General features: G+C 35.1%; 2 protein-coding genes across 2 annotated transcripts; both read left to right on the forward strand.

Annotated features, from left to right (window-relative positions):
• The first annotated feature begins 1020 nt into the window (after positions 1–1020).
• LOC129249399 (pre-mRNA-splicing factor ATP-dependent RNA helicase DHX16) lies at positions 1021–4626 on the forward strand. Its single transcript, XM_054889198.1, has 7 exons — positions 1021–1451; positions 1504–1640; positions 2146–2462; positions 2524–2740; positions 2801–3069; positions 3151–3914; positions 3967–4626. Exons 1-7 carry the CDS (start codon positions 1111–1113, stop codon positions 4592–4594), a joined length of 2673 nt encoding a protein of 890 aa, XP_054745173.1. The 5' UTR covers positions 1021–1110; the 3' UTR covers positions 4595–4626.
• A 1315-nt stretch (positions 4627–5941) lies between these two features.
• On the forward strand, positions 5942–7306 carry LOC129249402 (protein l(2)37Cc). Its single transcript, XM_054889202.1, has 3 exons — positions 5942–6032; positions 6227–6676; positions 6748–7306. The coding sequence occupies exons 2-3, from the start codon at positions 6245–6247 to the stop codon at positions 7144–7146; spliced, it is 831 nt and encodes a 276-aa protein (XP_054745177.1). The 5' UTR covers positions 5942–6032; positions 6227–6244; the 3' UTR covers positions 7147–7306.
• The last annotated feature ends 13279 nt before the right edge of the window (positions 7307–20585 follow it).

Genomic DNA, 20585 nt, shown 5'->3' on the forward strand with positions numbered 1-20585 from the left:
TCCGTGTTAAAACCATTGAACCCAAAATTAAAACGTCATATGCGTGTATGTAGTAAGCAGGCACAAAAACCCCCATTCCCATCATTAACACTAAACTCAAGTACTTAATTTTTGTTTTCATTTGCAGGCATCCGGCAACACCATACTGTTGTAATTCCAATCTTCTTCTTGTTCGCGCTTAAAATTGGAATGTGATTGCATAGGCAAATAAATTTGCAATTAATTTTGATAGATATAATTAGAATATTAGCATAAAAATCGGTACAAACCCGCGTGTGAGTGTATATTTGGTGATTTATAGTGAAATGTTAAAAAATATAGAGTGTAATGTGGCAAATTATACTGATGTTCCCAAGGGCATTTTGAATGTAAATAATTAAAAAATTATTATTTCCCGATTAATTTAAAGTTATAAAGAGTGTTCCTTAACACCTCACTAACATCTCCACCAAGTTTCATTAAAAAAAACATTATAGTTTGCCAGAAATTCCAAGATCGGCATTGTTCTAAATTCCAGCCTAAAATAATATAAACAAAATATATAATCTACTATTATTTGGTAAAAATATATTTTATTACAAGAACTTAAATGTATTTGCTTTTATTTATCATTTCTAAGGTTGACGGGAACAACATTGCATATATTGGTATAAAATTGGATAGCCGCCTTGCCTGGAAAAGAATATTTTCTCAAAGAGGTACAAATAAACTTGAAACTTTCTTTGGTTAATTAAACGGGAATCGATATTTTTAACGAATTTTAGCGCTGAGTCCACACAAGATGACTTCTGTGATATGATAGCTGATTTATTTTTTTCTATGATTTAGCGGCTTGAATGTCAAAGTGCCAAACTATGCTGTTGAAATTTTGACACTCAAACCAAATTGCAAAAACAAAAGTCACCTTGTATGAAGTCGCCTTGAAGAGTTTGATCGATTCCAAAAAGTTGTGGTGTTAATAATTGATTATTTTGACACAAAAGTCGATTACCAAAGGGAATTTGAATGGTTTTTGTCAGCCCTAAATTATAATAACAAACTGATTGTGCGACAAGATTATTTTTGTTTGTAATATTTTGCTAATAACAGTAATAACATAAGAAAGAAGTTATGTCAAAGAACAAGAAAAGGGCAGCTAGCTCCAGTTCCGAAGAATTGGATAGTGAGGAAGAAGACAGGTTAAAAGACCTTAAAGAACGCGATGAATTCGCTGAGCGTCTGAAGAAGCGGGATGAAGGTAAGGTGCGTAAGGTACTGGAATCCAGTGCCAGTCGAAAAGCTATTGAAGAAGCTGCAAAAAGGCTGAAGCTTGAACATGAAGATCGGGACAAAATTCTGCCTCAGCTTCGAGTGCAGTCTCGTCGGAAGTACTTAGAGAAACGAAAGGAGGACAAAGTAGCTGAACTCGAGGCGGATATTTTGGATGACGAATATTTATTTGACGACAAAATGTAAGGCATGAAAATAATTTTTAAACTAATCTAATCTGTTTTTGCGTCCTAGTCTAAGTTCACGTGAACGGGAGGAACGCGAATACAAAAAGCAGTTGCTCCAAATAGCGAAAGAACATGAACGTGCGCGAGAGCTTGAGAGAATTCAGCGGTATCATATTCCTCAAAACTTAAAAAAAGGAGAAAAAGGTAACTATTGCATTAAACTTTTGTTTGACCATACATTTTTTTGGTCCGCTGTAAATATTTAGGTACATTATTTAAAGGAAATTTCATATCCCCAATTCATTCACATAAACAAGTTTTCTGTTGTGACAAGGTAAAATAAAAAAATCTGCCAGACTTTGGATATACATAAATTTTATAGGAATACTGCTGAAATGACAGTTCGTGACCAGATATAAATCTGGATCGCTCCGGTAATGTAGTACCGTTTGGCGCAAAAAAGTCTAAATGATGTCTTTTCTTTTTGCCTTAATGCATCCAACAAACCCATTTGTCTTCAAGTACATTTTTTATTTAAAAAATGGTTCTATTTAGAGCAAATTTTAGTAGGACCACCTAAATGACAATTTCCTCCAGCTCCGACCAGCGACAAAAGGTGGTTAAATACATTATTCCCAAAACTTGTTTGGTATAAAATTTATATCTAATAAAAAATTCCATAAAATTTTATATTCTTCCATATTTTAAGAGGAGTATGTGGAGGTGGATGAACTGGAAAAACAGCCCAATTCGGAGCAGAAAAAATGGGAAGTTGAACAGTTAGCATCTGCACGGTTTCAATTTGGGTCCAAAGATGCCAAGATGAAAGAAGAGTATGAACTGTTGCTGGAAGATCAAATTGAGTTCATACAAGCGCTTACAATGGACGGTTCCAAAGATAGTTCGTCAAAAAAAGATGAAATATCTGAAGCAGATCGAAAGCGGATGACAATAGAGGAAACACAAAAATCGTTACCAGTATATCCATTTAAAGATGATTTAATAGAGGCTGTAAAGGAACATCAGGTGATAAGCAAATTCTTCTAAAACAAAAACGTTTTCGTTACATATATTCCCAAATATTTAGGTTTTAATAATTGAGGGAGAAACTGGTTCTGGTAAAACAACGCAAATCCCTCAATACTTGGTAGAAGCTGGCTTTACCAAAGATAAGAAGAAAATTGGGTGTACTCAGCCGAGACGTGTAGCCGCGATGTCTGTAGCAGCGCGTGTTGCTGAAGAAATGGGTGTTAAGTTAGGAAATGAAGTTGGATACAGCATCCGTTTCGAAGATTGCACTTCAGGTATAAATATTTATTTAACTTTTTTCTTTTGCTTTCTGAAGTCTATAACTCTTTGAACAGAACGAACAGTACTAAAGTACATGACTGATGGTACGTTACATAGGGAGTTTCTATCAGAACCGGATCTGGCCTCTTACAGCGTTATGATAATTGATGAAGCCCATGAACGCACATTGCATACAGACATATTGTTTGGCCTTGTGAAAGATATAGCGCGTTTTCGACCAGAATTAAAGCTGCTCATTTCCAGCGCGACATTAGATGCTGAAAAATTTTCAAAGTTCTTTGATGATGCGCCCATATTTCGTATACCTGGGCGTAGATATCCGGTGAGCTACAAAAATTAAATTTAAAAATAATTTCAAGAAATGCAGTTTAATACAATTTAATTACTTCTTGTTCATTTTCAGGTGGATATATTTTATACGAAAGCTCCAGAAGCGGATTACATTGACGCCTGCTGTGTTTCGGTTTTACAAATACATGCTACTCAACCCCTGGGTGATATATTGGTATTTCTTACTGGTCAAGATGAGATAGAAACATGCCAAGAAGTTTTACAGGATCGCGTAAAGCGACTCGGGTCTAAAATACGTGAATTGGTCATCATACCAGTGTACGCAAATCTGCCTAGTGATATGCAATCCAAAATTTTTGAACCTACACCGCCGAACGCCAGAAAAGTTGTGTTAGCAACAAACATAGCGGAAACTTCGTTAACTATTGATAATATAATATATGTGATCGATCCCGGATTTGCAAAGCAAAATAATTTCAATTCTCGAACGGGTATGGAATCATTGATGGTTGTACCAATTTCCAAAGCGTCAGCAAACCAACGAGCAGGACGTGCTGGGCGAACTGCTCCTGGTAAATGTTTCCGTCTTTACACCGCTTGGGCTTATAAACATGAATTGGAAGATAACACTGTGCCTGAAATTCAGCGCATAAACCTCGGGAACGCAGTGCTAATGCTGAAAGCGCTCGGTATCAATGATCTCATACACTTCGACTTTTTAGATCCACCCCCTCACGAGACGCTAGTTTTAGCTCTGGAACAGCTTTATGCACTGGGCGCCTTGAATCATCATGGCGAATTGACAAAGTTAGGTAGACGCATGGCAGAGTTTCCAGTTGATCCTATGATGGGAAAAATGCTATTGGCGAGCGAAAAGTAATTAAAAAATGCATAATAAATCTTCAATAAATTAATTCAATATTTTTAGGTATAAGTGCTCCGAAGAATTGGTGTCCATAGCAGCAATGTTATCTGTGAACAGCGCCATTTTTTACCGGCCAAAAGATAAAATAATACACGCCGACACTGCTCGAAAGAATTTTAATCACATGCATGGCGATCATCTAAGTTTGTTGCAGGTTTACAATCAATGGGTTGACACCGATTATAGCACACAATGGTGTTACGAAAATTTCATACAATATCGTTCCATGAAACGCGCTCGTGATGTTCGCGAACAATTGGTGGGCTTAATGCAGCGTGTTGAGATCGACATGGTTTCTTGTTTGCCCGAGACGGTTAACGTAAGAAAGGCCGTCACAGCCGGGTATTTTTACCATGTAGCAAAATTGTCGAAAAATGGCAATTATAAGACAATAAAACATAATCAAACTGTTTTGATTCACCCCAATTCGTCGCTTTTTGAGGAGCTGCCCAGGTGGCTGCTATATCATGAACTTGTCTTTACAACGAAAGAGTATATGCGACAAGTGATTGAAATCGATAGCAAGTGGCTGCTGGAGGTTGCGCCACATTACTATAAAGCAAAGGAACTTGAAGATTCGACTAATAAAAAGATGCCCAAGGTTACGGGCCGTGCAATCATGACTCAATAAAATTTTTGGTAAGGGGAAAAGAAAAGGTCCTCAAAATAACTGTATAACCTCAATTATTTCTTTTGATCTATATGTGTACAGTTCAGCTGATGTATTTCCTACAACCTTATGCGACCACGAAAGAACTGAACACACAGATACTAGTAGTTAGGTGTTTCATAATATGTAATACCTAGACATAATATTGGAAGTACTTATAGTTTGTTATCAATTGCACAAGTCATCATGTTTTAAGATTTTCAAATCTGAAAACTTTGCAATGAAGGTGAATGAAAGCGACTTTCGTTTGAAGGGAAGTTGCGAGTTTTTACATGATATATATTTATTTGTTAAAGTAAACAAATAAAAATCAATATTTTGAAAAAAAAGTGAAAATTTAAATTAAAACAAGTTAACATAAGGGAAATCTGCAAATATACACAGTCCAATTTAACTTTTTTAAATTCTTTGACGGTGATTTTGAAAGGCTTAAGTCAATCGGCCGGTCGATTCTAAACTATGCCGCGTCCATTGGCTCTCCAAGGACTAATATGACGCTGTGAACTCTGCGCCAGAGATTCCTTTTGATGTCCTCTTTCACTATGTAGCGAGTTTTTTTTTCTCGGATAAAGAGCACAAGTATGCAGATTAGAATCCTTGACATGTCGGTTGTCATATAAAAAAATAACAAAGAAATAGTAATCGATACTTTTTTTCTACTGCTTATAACTGTACTAAAATATTTAGGCGCTAATTCAAAAATGATATATGGAAGCATTTTAAAGGCGTTAATATTTCGAAAACTAGTTTACTACCGTTAAAAAAAAAATTCTTTTGGTGTAATTACCCTTTAATTTTTGTTTGAATTTCTGAAAATTACAACGAAAAATACGAATAAAGCTATATTAAACGTTTATCAGAAATTTACCATTTAAGATAATATAAATATATTTTCTTTAAAACCTGCATTCAATTACCTCCAGTTTGAAATACAAAATGTCTACTTTCAATTTTGCTTCTGACCGCATATGGAAGAAACAGCCTTCATCAGTCCAACTACGGCTACGATATCCACAATATTTCTGTGTATAACTTCCTTTTTCGTAGGCGGACTTTGGGCGCGTTTCAAAACGATATCTGTGATTTTGTTATAATTGCAAATGTTTACGCGAATTTTAATTCTCCCTTGCGCTAATACGAATTGATAAAATTTGTGTTAATTCATACCAATTAATTGCATTGCGAACACCCCTATTTCAAATTTCTTGTGTAATTGTACCTTATTTGATATCGAAAAAGTCGTTGCGGTAGCGCTACATTTGTAATAAAAACTTCGAAAATATCGATAAAAATAGTCGATTCCAGCGTAATTGCAGAACATTCCGTGTATCTTCATCCATCGTGTGTGAACATTTTGTGGCCAAGTTCGTCCAAAGTTTTCATATAAAATTTTTAATAGGTAACTGCTTATTTTTGTGAAAGTTTTAACGTTAATACCCATCAAAGTATTGATACGATTTTGTGAACTCTTAATATTCATGCTGCTTTGTTGATATGCAAACATGATGTTCTAACCTAGAAAATGGCGAAATAAGCCGCTAATTGGATTTCTTATCGGATTAGAAAATTTTAAATAGGTGTACATTTCAACAGGTCAAGGGAACTGGTAAAATGGCAGCACAATTTTTCAACCGTATTAGTCAGCTGGGTCTTGGCGTTGCTGTCTTGGGAGGAGTAGTAAATTCGGCATTATATAATGTTGACGGTGGCCACCGGGCTGTTATCTTTGATCGCTTTACTGGCGTGCAGCAAGAAGTAGTAGGCGAGGGTACACATTTTTTCATTCCATGGGTTCAACGTCCCATCATATATGATATCCGCTCCCAGCCTAGAAATGTTCCCGTTATAACTGGAAGTAAGGATTTGCAGAATGTAAACATCACATTGCGTATTCTTTATCGTCCCATTCCGGATCAATTGCCAAAAATTTATACGATCCTTGGTCAAGATTACGATGAAAGAGTTCTTCCATCAATTGCCCCTGAAGTGCTTAAAGCTGTGGTCGCGCAATTCGATGCTGGTGAACTGATTACCCAACGTGAAGTAAGTTTGCTGTCTCCATACATATATATAAATTAATTAATTTGTAAATAAACTTAAAATTATTTATGCAGATGGTATCACAACGTGTATCAGAAGAATTGACTGAGCGTGCCAGGCAGTTTGGTTTCATCCTCGATGATATTTCCCTCACACATTTGACTTTCGGCCGAGAATTCACTCTTGCTGTAGAAATGAAACAAGTTGCACAACAAGAGGCCGAGAAAGCACGTTTCGTAGTAGAAAAGGCTGAACAACAGAAATTGGCATCCATCATTTCCGCAGAGGGCGATGCCTCGGCTGCAGATCTTTTAGCTAAAGCATTCGGTCAAGCTGGTGATGGTTTGGTCGAGTTGCGACGTATCGAAGCAGCTGAAGATATTGCCTATCAACTGTCTAGATCACGAGGCGTTGCATACTTACCGGGTGGTCAGAATACACTTCTCAATTTGCCGTCATCTTTGGCGCAGTAAACGAAATTTCTTATGGTCATAATTAGTATATAATAAATACGGTTACTTGTTTGTTTTTACACTATCCTAAAGCCAAGGCGACGTTTCTCCGCCTTTGAGCAATAATAATAAGCAAAAGTTATTTCCAAGTTTTGTTGTATGGAAATTGAACTAACAATAATTATGGGTTTTTCATATTACATGGAATCAGAAGGCATTTACATTTCGAATAATAATTCTCCAATAATGGATTGCTAAACATTATAATAGTTATATTTAGTCCAGACAGTTCCTCTACTAATCCTCGCTTACTAATGACTGATGTGATCAAGGAAGATTTTCGAAATTTGCTTTCCGTGATGAATTTACGGTAGTGTCGTAATGAATGGTGACATGCACTCGCGGTAAGTTCAGTTTGAAAATAATGTTTTGAATAATCATACGATCGCAGTACTGAAGTCTCGTTAGGTACCAAATGGCTCGGTAACTTCGCAATTCTAACATAGCTGCTAGTATTGCTCAACGTGATTTTGAACAGTCATGCTAGTTTTGCGAGGATATCGAATTTAGATATCGCGGCATATAGGCAACTCCCTTTTATATTATCCACGATTTGGTGTATTGTGAATATATTAGGTCAATTGTTTATTTTCTAGGTATAAAGGTACGCTAATAAACTCTAATCAGTTGATTGATGATAATCTTCAGTCTTTCGTACAATACGTTCGGTAGAAACCTGCATTCGATATGCATAATACTAATTCGTGGTATTTGGATAATCTTTGTAGGAGCTGATGCATGCAGCTCCACACCAGCTCCTCGCCGTCATTTTGAGCAGTTCAGCCGGCAGTTCGTCGGCTCCCGCGGCTGTGCTGTTCTTTAGCCGCGTTATTGCTATTCGCGTTTCGTCGTGGTCGAGTAGCGTAATGCCAGCTTGTGGCATCCACTGTTGTCACTATTAAGCAAGCTTGAGTAGTTTTCTCTCCATAACTTAAGTGTGATCAGGACGTTAGCCGCCAGGCCGTAATTCTTACACGAAAACGCCCTGGTGTTGAAACCTTTTTTTAAGTAAAATAAATATTCCTGGTAGAATTGTCGGATAGCATTTCAAGTTCTTCGCACTCACGTATTTCCGCTTCTCGTTTATTGTGTTGGATAATATATCTCCCTTCTTTTCTCAGCTCTCGGAAGCGATTCGACTTGGTTCGCAATGTCGTGACCCTATAGGTCTTGTCCTTTCTTTCTGCGGATTAAAAACACCGGAAGTGTGTCTTCCATCTATTGCGACATGACCGCTCTAGTTTTGCATTTTTCAATCAGGAGGCAGCGTTGTAGCTTGATGCATTTTTTTGCGCTGGAATCTGGTGCTGCAGACTATCATATTTCTGGCCCCGTCGAAGTCAATCAACCGCAGTCCGTTGGCGGATGGTTCGCCTTGTAGGCTGAATTTTCCGACTGTGGAACCAAAGGTCCCTTCCTTACCTACCTTGAAATTGAAGTCGCCAAGCACGACTTTTATGTAATGGGTTGGCAGCGCTGTTAGGAATGTTCCAGGTGCTCATAGAAACAGTCTTTGGGCGCATCGTTCTTCTCTTCCATGGTGGCGTAGGCAAATGAACGATATATCGGGGAGTCTCGCTTGCATGTGGATTATTGCGAGACCCTGGCGCACCGAAGTACTTGGCGGCGATGTCTCTCACCCAGCACATTTTATCCGACACCGAATTTGCGCTCCTTTACATGGCAGCTGTAGTAGACGTCCCAAGATTCAAAGATTTTCTCGCCTCGCCTCGTTCATCGCATCTCTCGAATGGCGGTGATGTACTTCTTTGCTCCTATGAGGGCATCAACCCGCCGGGCAGAGGCACCTTCTTAACTATTATACTTTTAAATGTGGTACGATTTGAACTCAATCAAGTTTCGATTCATATGGCCGGCTACATTAATTTCGAAGAAAAGTCTTTATACTATACTTTTACAGTAGTCAGAAGTCCCAGAAGTTTTACGGTTCGATAAGAAAAACATAATTTTATAGATTGAAATACACTTTATTAATTAATTTAATTTAATATATGGAAAATAACAATAAATTATTATTTTACAATAAAAAAAAGGAGCACTAGCTGCCAGGGCTTACGGCTCAATATATACACTTTATTATTCATTATAGTCTCCCTGAACGTCAATACACTTGCTCCGATGTGAGAATCTGGAAGGGCTGCAAAATACGCTTCCAAAGCTATTACTGATCTTACCATTTGATGAAAAAGGCTTTCCACGTATGAATTCTTTTTGGGTCTGGAAACAGATAGAAGTTGCTAGTGGCCAAATCTGGTGAATACGGTGGATGTTCCAACAATTGGAACTTTAATTCATGGATTTTAGCCATTGTCAAAATGCTCTAGTGACACGGTTGTCCTGATGAAAAATATTTTTATTTGCAAACTGGGTCTTTTTTCAAGAATTTTAAATTTTTCTTTCGACCAGCTGAAAGGTTACAATAATATTCAGAATTTATTGTTTTACCAGTTTGCCAGTAATCCACCATCGAAATTCTTTTCGCATTCCAAAAAACTGATGCTAACACCTTCTTGGCCGATTTCTATATACGAACTCGTTTCGGAGCCGAATACCCAGGTTCACATCACTCTTCAGCCTCTTATTTTGATTTAAGATCATGTTGTCTTGGGTATATTGTGATGAATTCACGCACAAAATCCACTTTAAACTTTTGAAAACGCTCTAAATGTGCTGAAGAAAAGTCACATTCGAAAGTGTTCTTGTTCGATTGTGTGGAATACGTCACATATCTCACTACCCAATGAGATACCTAGGGCTTCTACTAAATCTCTTTCAGTCACTCGACGATTTTCCAATGAGATATCCTGTACTTTTTCTACGATTTCTGGTGTTCTTTCTATTTTTGGACATCTTTGACGTTGAATCGCCTTCAAGGCTTGTGCGACCACTTTTAAATTCAGCAACTCATCTTTCTACTGCACTAATTGTTGGCGAAAAGTCTATTTATGTATACTTTCAACATTCGTTCATAAATTTCCTTTGCTTTTAAACCTTCCAAAAATGAAAATTCAATCACTGCACAACACTTCATTTTTTCCATTGTAGAAAATACTGTGACACGTTGATACTAAATGGTTTGTAAACCAAGAATGAATTGGCAGATTGAAATGAAAATTCGCATTCGTTTATATGAAGAGTGAACCAACATATCAAAAAAAAAAAAAAATGTAGGCTATTAGCATCGCCCTTTCTTATCGAACCGCAAAACTTATTGAAAAACCTAGTACAAAAGAATGTTAACGTAAAAGTAATGTAAATATCTGTTACAAAAAGAATGTTAACGTAAAAGTAATGTAAAATAACATACCTTCTACATATATACATATATTTATAGTTTAAGGTTATCGTTATATTTGTTTTCATATGGCTATTTTAATGATTTCCAAATATTACTGCCTTTTTAGTAGCAAATGGGTTATTAATCTTAGAGCTCTGTTAAGCAAGACTTAACTGGTTTTACTACGTTTTAAAAAATCGATAATCTAAGTACAAACATATACGAGTATTTCAGTCAAACTCGTGTGCTCTTAAATACTTTTTAAAATGTCGCCTTGATTAGGCAAACTAAACGCATAGAAATCAGCTTAGTATAAAGAAGATAATAATGCATTTAAAAAAAAAATATTTTTTACATACAAAAAATATGGAAGAAAATTCGCTCTTGCAAAGAAAAAATCAGCGCGATTTTACTTACACATTATTATAAATATGATGTAAAATTTTTTAAATTTTGTACAAAGTGTGAAGCATTGATTTACAAGGTTTTTGTTATGAAATGAATTATATTTTTATAATAAACTAGCATTTCCCAGTGGGCTTCGCACCACCATACATAAAATGTTTTTTTTATACCGCAAGAAATTTTTCATATTAAGTTTTCTTTATAGAACTCGTAAAATGTTTAAACAGTTGAATTAGTTGATTTTTTTCATTCAACATACTTTCTAAAGATGTCACAATAGTCTTTTCTGTACTTTTTTAAAATTTGATTGTGGTGGTCACCTATATACAGATAAGGTGAAAGAGCCGATAAAAACTTGTAATTAAACTTTGATTCTTTAATTTCCATTTCAATTTTTTACGCTAAATAAATTATGCTAAAATAAATAAAGTTAAAAATGTTTTTCCAGTTCCTTGAATGCTCCAGTTTTTATTATATTTTCGTCCAAAATTAATATTAACATAATACACTTACAACCACAACAGTACAACAGAAACGCTCATAAGCGGCTGTGTATTTGTTGTTGTTTTTCCCATACAGGCATTTCGTATGAGAGGAAACCATTACTCACATAAAATGTCATAACTCAGGAACGGCTGCACCGATTTCAATCAAACTTCACACAAACCACCTCCTCAAAGATAGAAAAGAACTCTAAAATTTTTGTGTCAATCGGTTCGGCGGTTCTTGAGTTATAAGATTACCAAGGAAATGTAACTTCTTTTTATATATATAGATTAACGAAAAAAATTGAGCAAGCATAAAATTTAGTGAGTGAAAGTGTGTATTTATGGCGTATATATCTTTTGTGGAATCCATCTTCTTGCCCTCATTTTCTCTCTCCTAAAAAAGGGGACACCTACATTTTTATACCGCCTCTGAACGGTAAATGGTTTTACAAGACACCTTTTCATGACCGAGGTGCTCTCGGAGGTTTTCTTATTGGCTGCCAAGTGGCGAACGCTTTTTTATCATTTGATGTTTCATATCTACGGTGATCGTCGGACCCGAGTCCAGTCGAGTAGTGGTCATACCCAAAGAATTTCGGTAACAATCAAATTTCTGGAAACAAGACTTGACTAATTTAATAGATCACTAGTTTCAGGATTGAATTATAATATATAAAAGCTTTTAAGTTTTAGCAAAAACATCATTTAGTATTTCGATTCATATAATTTGTACTTATTTGTTGCCTACTGTAAACTCTTACCTACGTACATAAATGCCAATGCATAAATAAAATAAATCAGAACTGCTCAAGTGCTTTCATTGTCACTTCTCTTTTACAGATTTTAGCTTCCAATGGCTCTTGAGCACAATATTGACTGACGTAAATGTGATGGAAGGGGAAAGGTATTTTGGCGCCCATTAGTCAATGGTAACCCCCAGCTTCTTCGTAAACAGCTGTGTGTATATGTAGATGGCCGGTTATGCGCTATGCCAGAGTGAGGAAACCCCCATTTATACACTCAAAAGATACTCTCGTATATACGCGTATACGTGGAAATGTATGTGTGTGCACGAATGCTGCGTACGCTACAATAAAAGCTATGACGTTCGGCGAACGTATAAACTGGATTATTTTTAAAGGGTGCTCAATTTGAGAGATGGCTGATGAAATATGTGTATGCATATGAACAGTTATTCAAATATATTATATGCGCCGCTGTTCTAAATTATGCCGGTGAACTAAAAAATTCTACAATGACTATTTTTAAAATGTACACATTTGCCAAATTTTGCATTACTACGAATGCAATGTAAGCTGGTAAGCCCCTCACAGAACAGGTTTAAGATCGACTGTCTGAACAGACTGATGCATAACAGTTGCTTTTAGGAGTATTTTTTCGCTTGACAATTTACAATTTTTAATAGCTTTTATATATTTTATACTTGACCGCCGTTAAATATCATATTTAACTGCACAAATTTCCAAAAAAATATTGTTTACTCAGTTTCAGTAAGGAGCAAATTGAACTTTGCAGACCTAACAGAAAGGTTATTTGTTAACAGTGGTAAACTGCTTACATATACTCGTACTACAATATTCTTTCAGGCATAACCACAGCCGGTATTATTCAAACAAATATCATTAATTAAATATTGCGTATATGATTTTTTTACTATTTTTCCTTTATTTTTAGTATAAATATTCATATAATTTCCATAATATATGACGTAAGTATTCAAAAATATTTAAAAGCAAAAAAAAAAAAAAATTAAAAATATATCAAAAATCAGCCATTTAAGTTGAAGCGACTGATATTTTATTTATTTATGCACCTTATAATCCAGAAATATAGGTATTTTTACGGACTAAATCAATATAATTCAAATTAACTACACAATAAGGAATTTTAAAGGGAATTCAATTCTCTTAAAGCTTTATATATATGAGCGTTAACGGCATTCCAAAAAAAAGTTTTAATTTTGAAGACAGCTTTAAGTGATGTAGCAATAAATGCGCTTCAGAAGAAAGGAAAAATCAACTATCCTATTAATATTATCACAGACAATGGCAAGGAAGAGAATAGTTATTCTAAAATTGAAAGATTATAAGCTGATTAGCATACATCTGGCACTAGGGATTAAGTGAACAAAGTTCGAAAACCTTAGAGTGAAGCGTAGAAACACCTTTTGGATACGCTAAAGTCTTTTAATATGATAATCAAAGTGTGGATGAAATCCAGATGAAACATAACGTAGCTCCTAACAACATTTAAGTTTTTGATGGAAGTTGGCTAAAATACTAGCATATACCTACATACATATGTATACCACTACACACAATGTGTAATTTTTGATATTTATTTTACTGAGTATTTTCAAAAAAAAAATATCGCTTACATTTAAAATTCAATTTTACTTTCCAAATTTTATTCCAAATAAGAAAACTCCAAACATTGAATCGCCCTTTATTTGGTGTGAAGTGCAGGCGTACATACATACATATATATGTACGCAAACTTACTAGTACATACGTGCCTATTCACAAGAAGAACAATCACAAGAACTAACTAAGCTAATGAAAGTGGTTAGAAGCAGAGTGAGGTGCGGATTTCGGGCGAGTTGAAGGCTATTATGGTGTAACCTTAGTCAGTGACGCTGCGTCAAACAGTGATCAACGTTTGGATAAAAGTAAAAAAAAAATGTTTTGGTTTAAAAACAAGTCTTGAAATTTTTGGTATGCATATAAATACATACATATGACGCACGCCCCGAATTATTTATTTATTTTTTTTTTTACTTTTGTTAGTGAAAATGTGCAATTAAAAATAGAATAATCATAAATGTTGGAAATTCATTACTGAATTTACAAGATTTACATTTTCCCGCTAAGCTTCGATTATATGAAGCAACAATTGATAAATAAAATAAATCCTAAAAATTGTAGTTAGGTTAGGTTTGGCAGCCGCATCGCACATAGAAACAACGATGCCACTTAGACCACGAAATGGGTCCGTTGTGAGCCGCGGGGACTGGGCTACATTTCCCTCTCCATATTGAACCATCCTGAGCTTTTGACAAAGCGTAAAAGGTTGTTGATACCTAAGGTGTATAGATTATCTACATATATTGGTTAAGGATTTTAAAAATCGGTTCCTGCTTCTGGCTGGAGCTGGGCATGTGCAAAAAAGGTGTTGAATTGTTTCCAACTCCTCCTCATTTCTGCAGCTACGGCAGAAATCATGCGTGTAAACGCCTAATCTCTTTGCATGATTTACTATGAGACAATGTCCTGTGAGGGCCCCTACTAAGGTCCTGATTTGAACTCTATTCAGTTTTCAGTTCAAGCATGATTAATTATTTCTCGTTTTACCTATTTATAGTTTTTATTTTTTATTTATAAATACCATATTTGTAAGGGAATTTGTAAGCTTTGGGGTTTTTATATGTAAGTTTTGATACTGTGGTATTTTTGTGGGCTTTGGTTTCGGGCTTTCATTGGAGGCAATTGTTATTCCTTCGAAGCTGGCGCAGCGATATAAAAAAAAAAAAATTAAAAAAAAAAAGAAAAAGAAAATGGTGTCGATTATTATATTATTTCTCACAATTAGTTCAGTGTGCCATAAGATGAAGGCGTAAAAGTTTCAGAGAAATACATTATCATTGCAAAATTTCTTTTATCGATTTTCGTGGTTTAGAGTTCAAACTCTAGTACATAGGACGACAGTTCAACATACAATTTTTCGTACTATTTTATTGCGTAGTTTTTTTCAATGACGCTCGATTCGATGAATATACTACGGATAATTTCATCGTCACATGTAACTCGAAAATCGAATTTATGATATATGAATACTAGTGATATATCCTGAAAAATTCTGAATCTTCGGAATTGTCATTTTAAAGGCTCCAAATTTTACTTTTTACCCAATGGTACAGCGTGGAATGTCTTATTTTGAATGTAATATCGCAGCTACAACTCTAGCAACCATTTTAACAAATGGTAAAAACAAAATATCGGGATTAATTTATCTAAATTATATGTATTTGCAAGATGTATTGATTTGCGGAGGTTAAACATCAGAATTTTCTCAAACAGCGCTCGGTCTTTGGCAAAACTCATGTGCCGTTCAGGAGCGACATAAAATTGTAAAGTAAAGCCACTGTACTATGTACTCTACTACAATTCGAGTATACTGTAAACACTACACTATAATTATTTTAAAGGCCAAACCTGCTAGAGTCAAATAAGAAGTTTTGTCAAAGATTGTTCAAAGATATATAGTTTATCAGAAATAATTATTACTGGGTTAGTAAATAAAAATAATATTTTTAGTGGGTATAATATTAGTCGCAGGCTAATCACCTACCCTGTCCGAAATCAAATAGATTAACGAAAGCAACGCAAGACAAGTCTTGCGAGGCTCTATGCTCCCGAGATGAGTTAACAAGGAAAAAAAAAATATTCACTATAGAATTAACCATTTGAAAACTAACCAGCAACTCTGGTCAATCTTTGAACAATAACATATTATACTCTACTTAACATATACATATGTATGTATAACTTTCAAAATTGCAATGAAGTAGGAATTGGTACAAGGCTCTCTTGTTCTCATTTAAGCAATTGAGCTCTTTTTAAATAATATTAATTTTCCTCTATATTCATAATTGACCTTTTATTGGGTGTTTTGACCGAGCTCCTCCTCCTATTTGCGGTGAGCATCTTCGTGTTTTCCCATAAATGTAGGGACCTACAGTTTTAAGGCGACTCCAAACGGCAGATATTTTTTATGAGGATCTTCTTCATGCCAGAAATGTACTCGAGGGCTTGTCACTGCCTGCCGAGCGGTGACCGCTATTAGAAAAAACTTTTTCTATTATTTGATGTTTCATGAACGGAGATTCGAATCTGAGCACTTCCGAATGGTAGTTACGCATCAACGCATTCGGCTGCGACGGTCTCATTTCCTCTACTTTCCGCAAAATTCTGGGATTTATGCGCTAATGTTTGTGTGCATGTACGTATGTTCCTTTAAGTATAAGTAGATACTTTATTTTTATGCACCATTTACATATATTTAAGGAGACGGTCAAGCTTAAGTGACTCGCTTTAGAGTAGTTTCAAGCACATTTATATGCATATAGATATGTATGCATGCATATTTCAACTTCTATTCTTTCACTTACTATTCACGTAACTATACATATGTTCATACGTTTGCATAAGTACATACATGTGTGTGTATCGATGCAAAAACATGCGAATATATGTATCTGTGTTTGTATGTGCATACAAATGTGCGACTAACGCCGAGTCGGCGCTTTATCATTTTATGACTTTACATACTCAATAATTAACTGATGTATTATTTTAGGAAAAATAAACTGGTCACAATCGTGTTTTCGTGATTCAATCAAGAAAGAGTGTATCAGACTCAAAATTATTTAATTGAAAAAGTTTGGATATCGAAAAAGTGTGTATCAGTTTTTTTATGTACATACAAATAACATAGAATGTACATTTCCGAGTAAAAGCATGTAGATATGGATATAGGTGCATGTGTATGTAGGCACGACTTGTATGTATCTGCAATACTTTGTGCTGATTTATGAACTGTTATTGTAGCACAATCCATAGATAAAAGTGAATGTAAGAAAAATGGTACGTATGTATGTATGTATGTATATGATGGACCTTCTTAGATGTATATACGATTATGTGTGTAAGAAATGACATACAGTAGATTCTGTTTTTATGCGGTAGATACGTTCCGCAAGAAACAGCATAAAAAAAGCTACTAGTTCTATCGTAAAACTATAGATACGTTTCAAAAGTGTTAAGAACCGCATGAATCTGAAATAATTAAATAAAATCGCATAAACAAAATATTGTATTTTTGAAAATTATATCTTTATTTAAGAAACGTCAGAATCGAAAAATAAATTTACGTCAGAAATAGAATCAGACAATACCCACATTTTGCGCCTTCGTTTAGGATTTGGCGTAAAATCACTTTCGTCACTTGAGGAAATGTACACGTCTGATCTAGATAGTTATGTAGGCGGTTCCATACTTGTAGGGTTAGCATTTCTGATGTAATCTGTGATGAGTTTTTGCTTAGTTGGTTTAGAATCTTGTTTATATGTACAATTCCCGATAGGTCGACATGCATTTTGTAATTTAAAAAAAAAAACCGCACTATTTCAAAACCGCATAAAAAAAGCCGCATAAAAACAGAACCTACTGTACTTACTTATTTATTTATTCAGGGTCATTTCACAGAGTCGACTTTCTATACACAGTTGAAAATGAAGTTGAAGGCCCATAACCGTAGTGAAGATAAAGTGAACCTTAAAACTACTATACAAAATTATTATTACACACATACACACGAGTACATAGCTACCATACGTATGCATATACAAAATAATGGAATTTTATTGGTACGAGTTTAACGTAGCGCGCCTCTTGTTGCTAACCTTTATATATGTACACACACATATACATACATGCTTGTTCTTATTTGTATGTGATATTAGGACTTCAAATGTATTTCTGCAATGAAAAAGTTCCTCACGAAAAACATTTGCCATTAGGAGTCGGCTTAAAACTGTAGGCCGCTCTATTTGTGGAACAACATAATAGGATAGGACTCGAAACTACAACATTCGAACTTAGGTACAGTCGTTTTGCCACTTACAAGTTCTTTCAACTAAGGTGTTTCCAGATTCAGAATTATTATACGATTTGCTATTTTTTAGCTTTGCTGGCCACTAAACGATCGATGATCAACTTTCGAGTATTCGAGTATTCTAATAAGAAATTACGGCACTTACATAAAATTCTAGCTTAAAAGCTTTTATAATGAAATATCAAGATTTTGCTACATACATATAAGACTTTTAGATAAGGCGTGCACTTACTCTCATACCATACATATTTACTTGCTTGTAACATACGCATGTACATATGTTTGTATATTTTAGCGCATTCTTAGGTATTTAGTGCATACAGCAGCCTACACATATATGGCTGATAAGAAAATTTTAGGTAATTTCTATATTTCCTTACATCTATTGATAAAACACTTCTAGTTGCATTCATGGGATCTATTCTTGCATATACATTCCATTATATAGACAAGTATGTAACATACATACATGCAGACAGTGGGTCAGATTTTATACGATAGAGTACCTGAAATGAAATTCAAATCGCAATATTTAATAAAAAAGGAGGAATATTGGTAAAGTTAAAACTCCACGAATGTATTATAGGGAGGAATGTAATGTAAATAAGGACTGCATTAATTTCACAATTTTTTATAATTTCGGATCACAGCTTAAGTGATACAGTTTATATTATTCTTAAAGAATTTTAAAAAATAAGTGACAGGTTGACAAGCAAGTATTTTGTGCGATGACCTTAATAGCCTAGGATTTGGTTGGCATTGAATTGACTTGTTTTTAACCAGGAGACTCTGCTTGGGTGTCATCAAATGGGGATAATTTATATAAACCTGATTGTACGATTGCTGCTTATTGTCTCGGATCTTTCATCATCATCATTCATAGCGCTACAATGCGGGGTGCATAAAAAGCTTCCTTCCAATGCTGCTCCAAAGCGGTCGTTCTTGAGCTTTTGCTTCGTAGTTACGAATTCCCAAATCCTTGAGATCGGTTTCTACCGCGTATATCCTTAATCTGCTTTTGGCCTTCATGCCTATTAATTTCCCTGTCGCGCTGAAATCAGCAGGCATACGGGTAACGTGACCTAGCCGTTTTATGCGCTGTGCTTTAACAAATCGCACAGCTGTCTCGTTCTGAGTAAGATATGATAGTTTAGTTCCGAGTTATACCGGATTCTATAGTTAGCGTCATCCATTCTTATTGGGTCACCTGTCTTTCTTAAATTTTCCACTCTATGTTACTAATCTGTGCACAGTCAGCAAACTTAAGAGTCGACACCTCACATCCATACGTTAAAATTTGTCCGATAAGTAAGGGTTTTTGTACATAGTAAACTTTTTAGTTTTAGTCCTGAGCCGAGACTTCAACAAACTCAGGTGGGCATAATCCGTTTCATTGGCGACTTTGATGCCATGCCTGACTGCAGGAGTGGAGTTACCGCTACATGTGAACATAGCTCCCAGATATTTAAAATGTCTCACTGTTTCAAAAGTATAAGCTCCCACATGAAGATTTGGTACCTCCCTAAGCCACCTTGATTTCAACAAATATTTAGTTTTACGCTCGGTTACAAAAAGGCCAATATTGGTCGCAATTTTGTTAATTCTTAAGAACGTTTTATTTAAATCGTTCGTATTCCTCAGCGATGTCATCAGCATAAGCACATGTTTGGGTTATTTTAAATAACAAGATACTAACTTTGTTGACTTCCTTTAGGACGAAGTGCAGCATCAAATTGAATATGACGGTGGATAGGGCATCACCTGATTTGGATCCTTATTTTGGTAAAATCGTAACTGTCTTATGGGGTTAGGGGTAGTCAGAAGCCCGAAAAAATTATGATTTTCAATAATTTTTTTTGCTGGTCAATAGAAACATAGCATTAATACATCATGTTTCGACTTGGCTTTAACAAAATTTCAAAAAAATAAATTAATAATTGTAAAAGTTATCGCTGTTTGTGTGTAGCCTGTTTCTCCAGAAGTCCCTTGCGGTGATCATCACAAGCACTTGGAGATTCATCTAAAATCAATCGGACAAGAGAAATTAGTTTTAGCTTTTTTCAAAATTAGCAATATGGCGGCCTCAGTAAATACTTTTCAGATTTTCGGGGGAAAAACCGACAATTAATTGTTTAAAAAAATCGAAATTTTGAAAAAAAAATCCTTCGATCAGGCACGAGTTTTTTTGTTTTTCAAAAGCAGCATAAATTTTATTGAAATCTAATCAAGCGTTTTTTAAGTTACAGTAATCATCTGTTCAAAAAACATTGTTTTGAGAAAAACACATTTAAAGTTTTGCTATCCCTTATATCAAAAAGTGTTTTGACACTTACTATAAATTATTTGACAATAATCATAAAAGTTACTAAGATCACCTAGATCACTAAGATCAAACTACAGTTGAAGAGTAGGGACAATGTACCGTATTGGAACACTATATAAAATAAGCTTTGCCCTACATTTTTGCGTCGTAGTTGCACTCGCAGCACAAATACATGAAAAAATATAAGATCTGT

The sequence above is a fragment of the Anastrepha obliqua genome, chromosome 5 (genome assembly GCF_027943255.1).
Source record: "Anastrepha obliqua isolate idAnaObli1 chromosome 5, idAnaObli1_1.0, whole genome shotgun sequence".
NCBI lineage: Eukaryota > Metazoa > Arthropoda > Insecta > Diptera > Tephritidae > Anastrepha > Anastrepha obliqua.

Coding starts and splice junctions, on each gene's coding strand:
- LOC129249402 (XM_054889202.1), top strand. CDS start 6,245: ATGGCAGCACAATTTTTCAACCGTATTAGTCAGCTGGGTCTTGGCGTT. Junction 6,677..6,747: donor AACTGATTACCCAACGTGAA/GTAAGTTTGCTG, acceptor TTATTTATGCAG/ATGGTATCACAACGTGTATC.
- LOC129249399 (XM_054889198.1), top strand. CDS start 1,111: ATGTCAAAGAACAAGAAAAGGGCAGCTAGCTCCAGTTCCGAAGAATTG. Junction 1,452..1,503: donor TATTTATTTGACGACAAAAT/GTAAGGCATGAA, acceptor TTTGCGTCCTAG/TCTAAGTTCACGTGAACGGG. Junction 1,641..2,145: donor CTTAAAAAAAGGAGAAAAAG/GTAACTATTGCA, acceptor CCATATTTTAAG/AGGAGTATGTGGAGGTGGAT.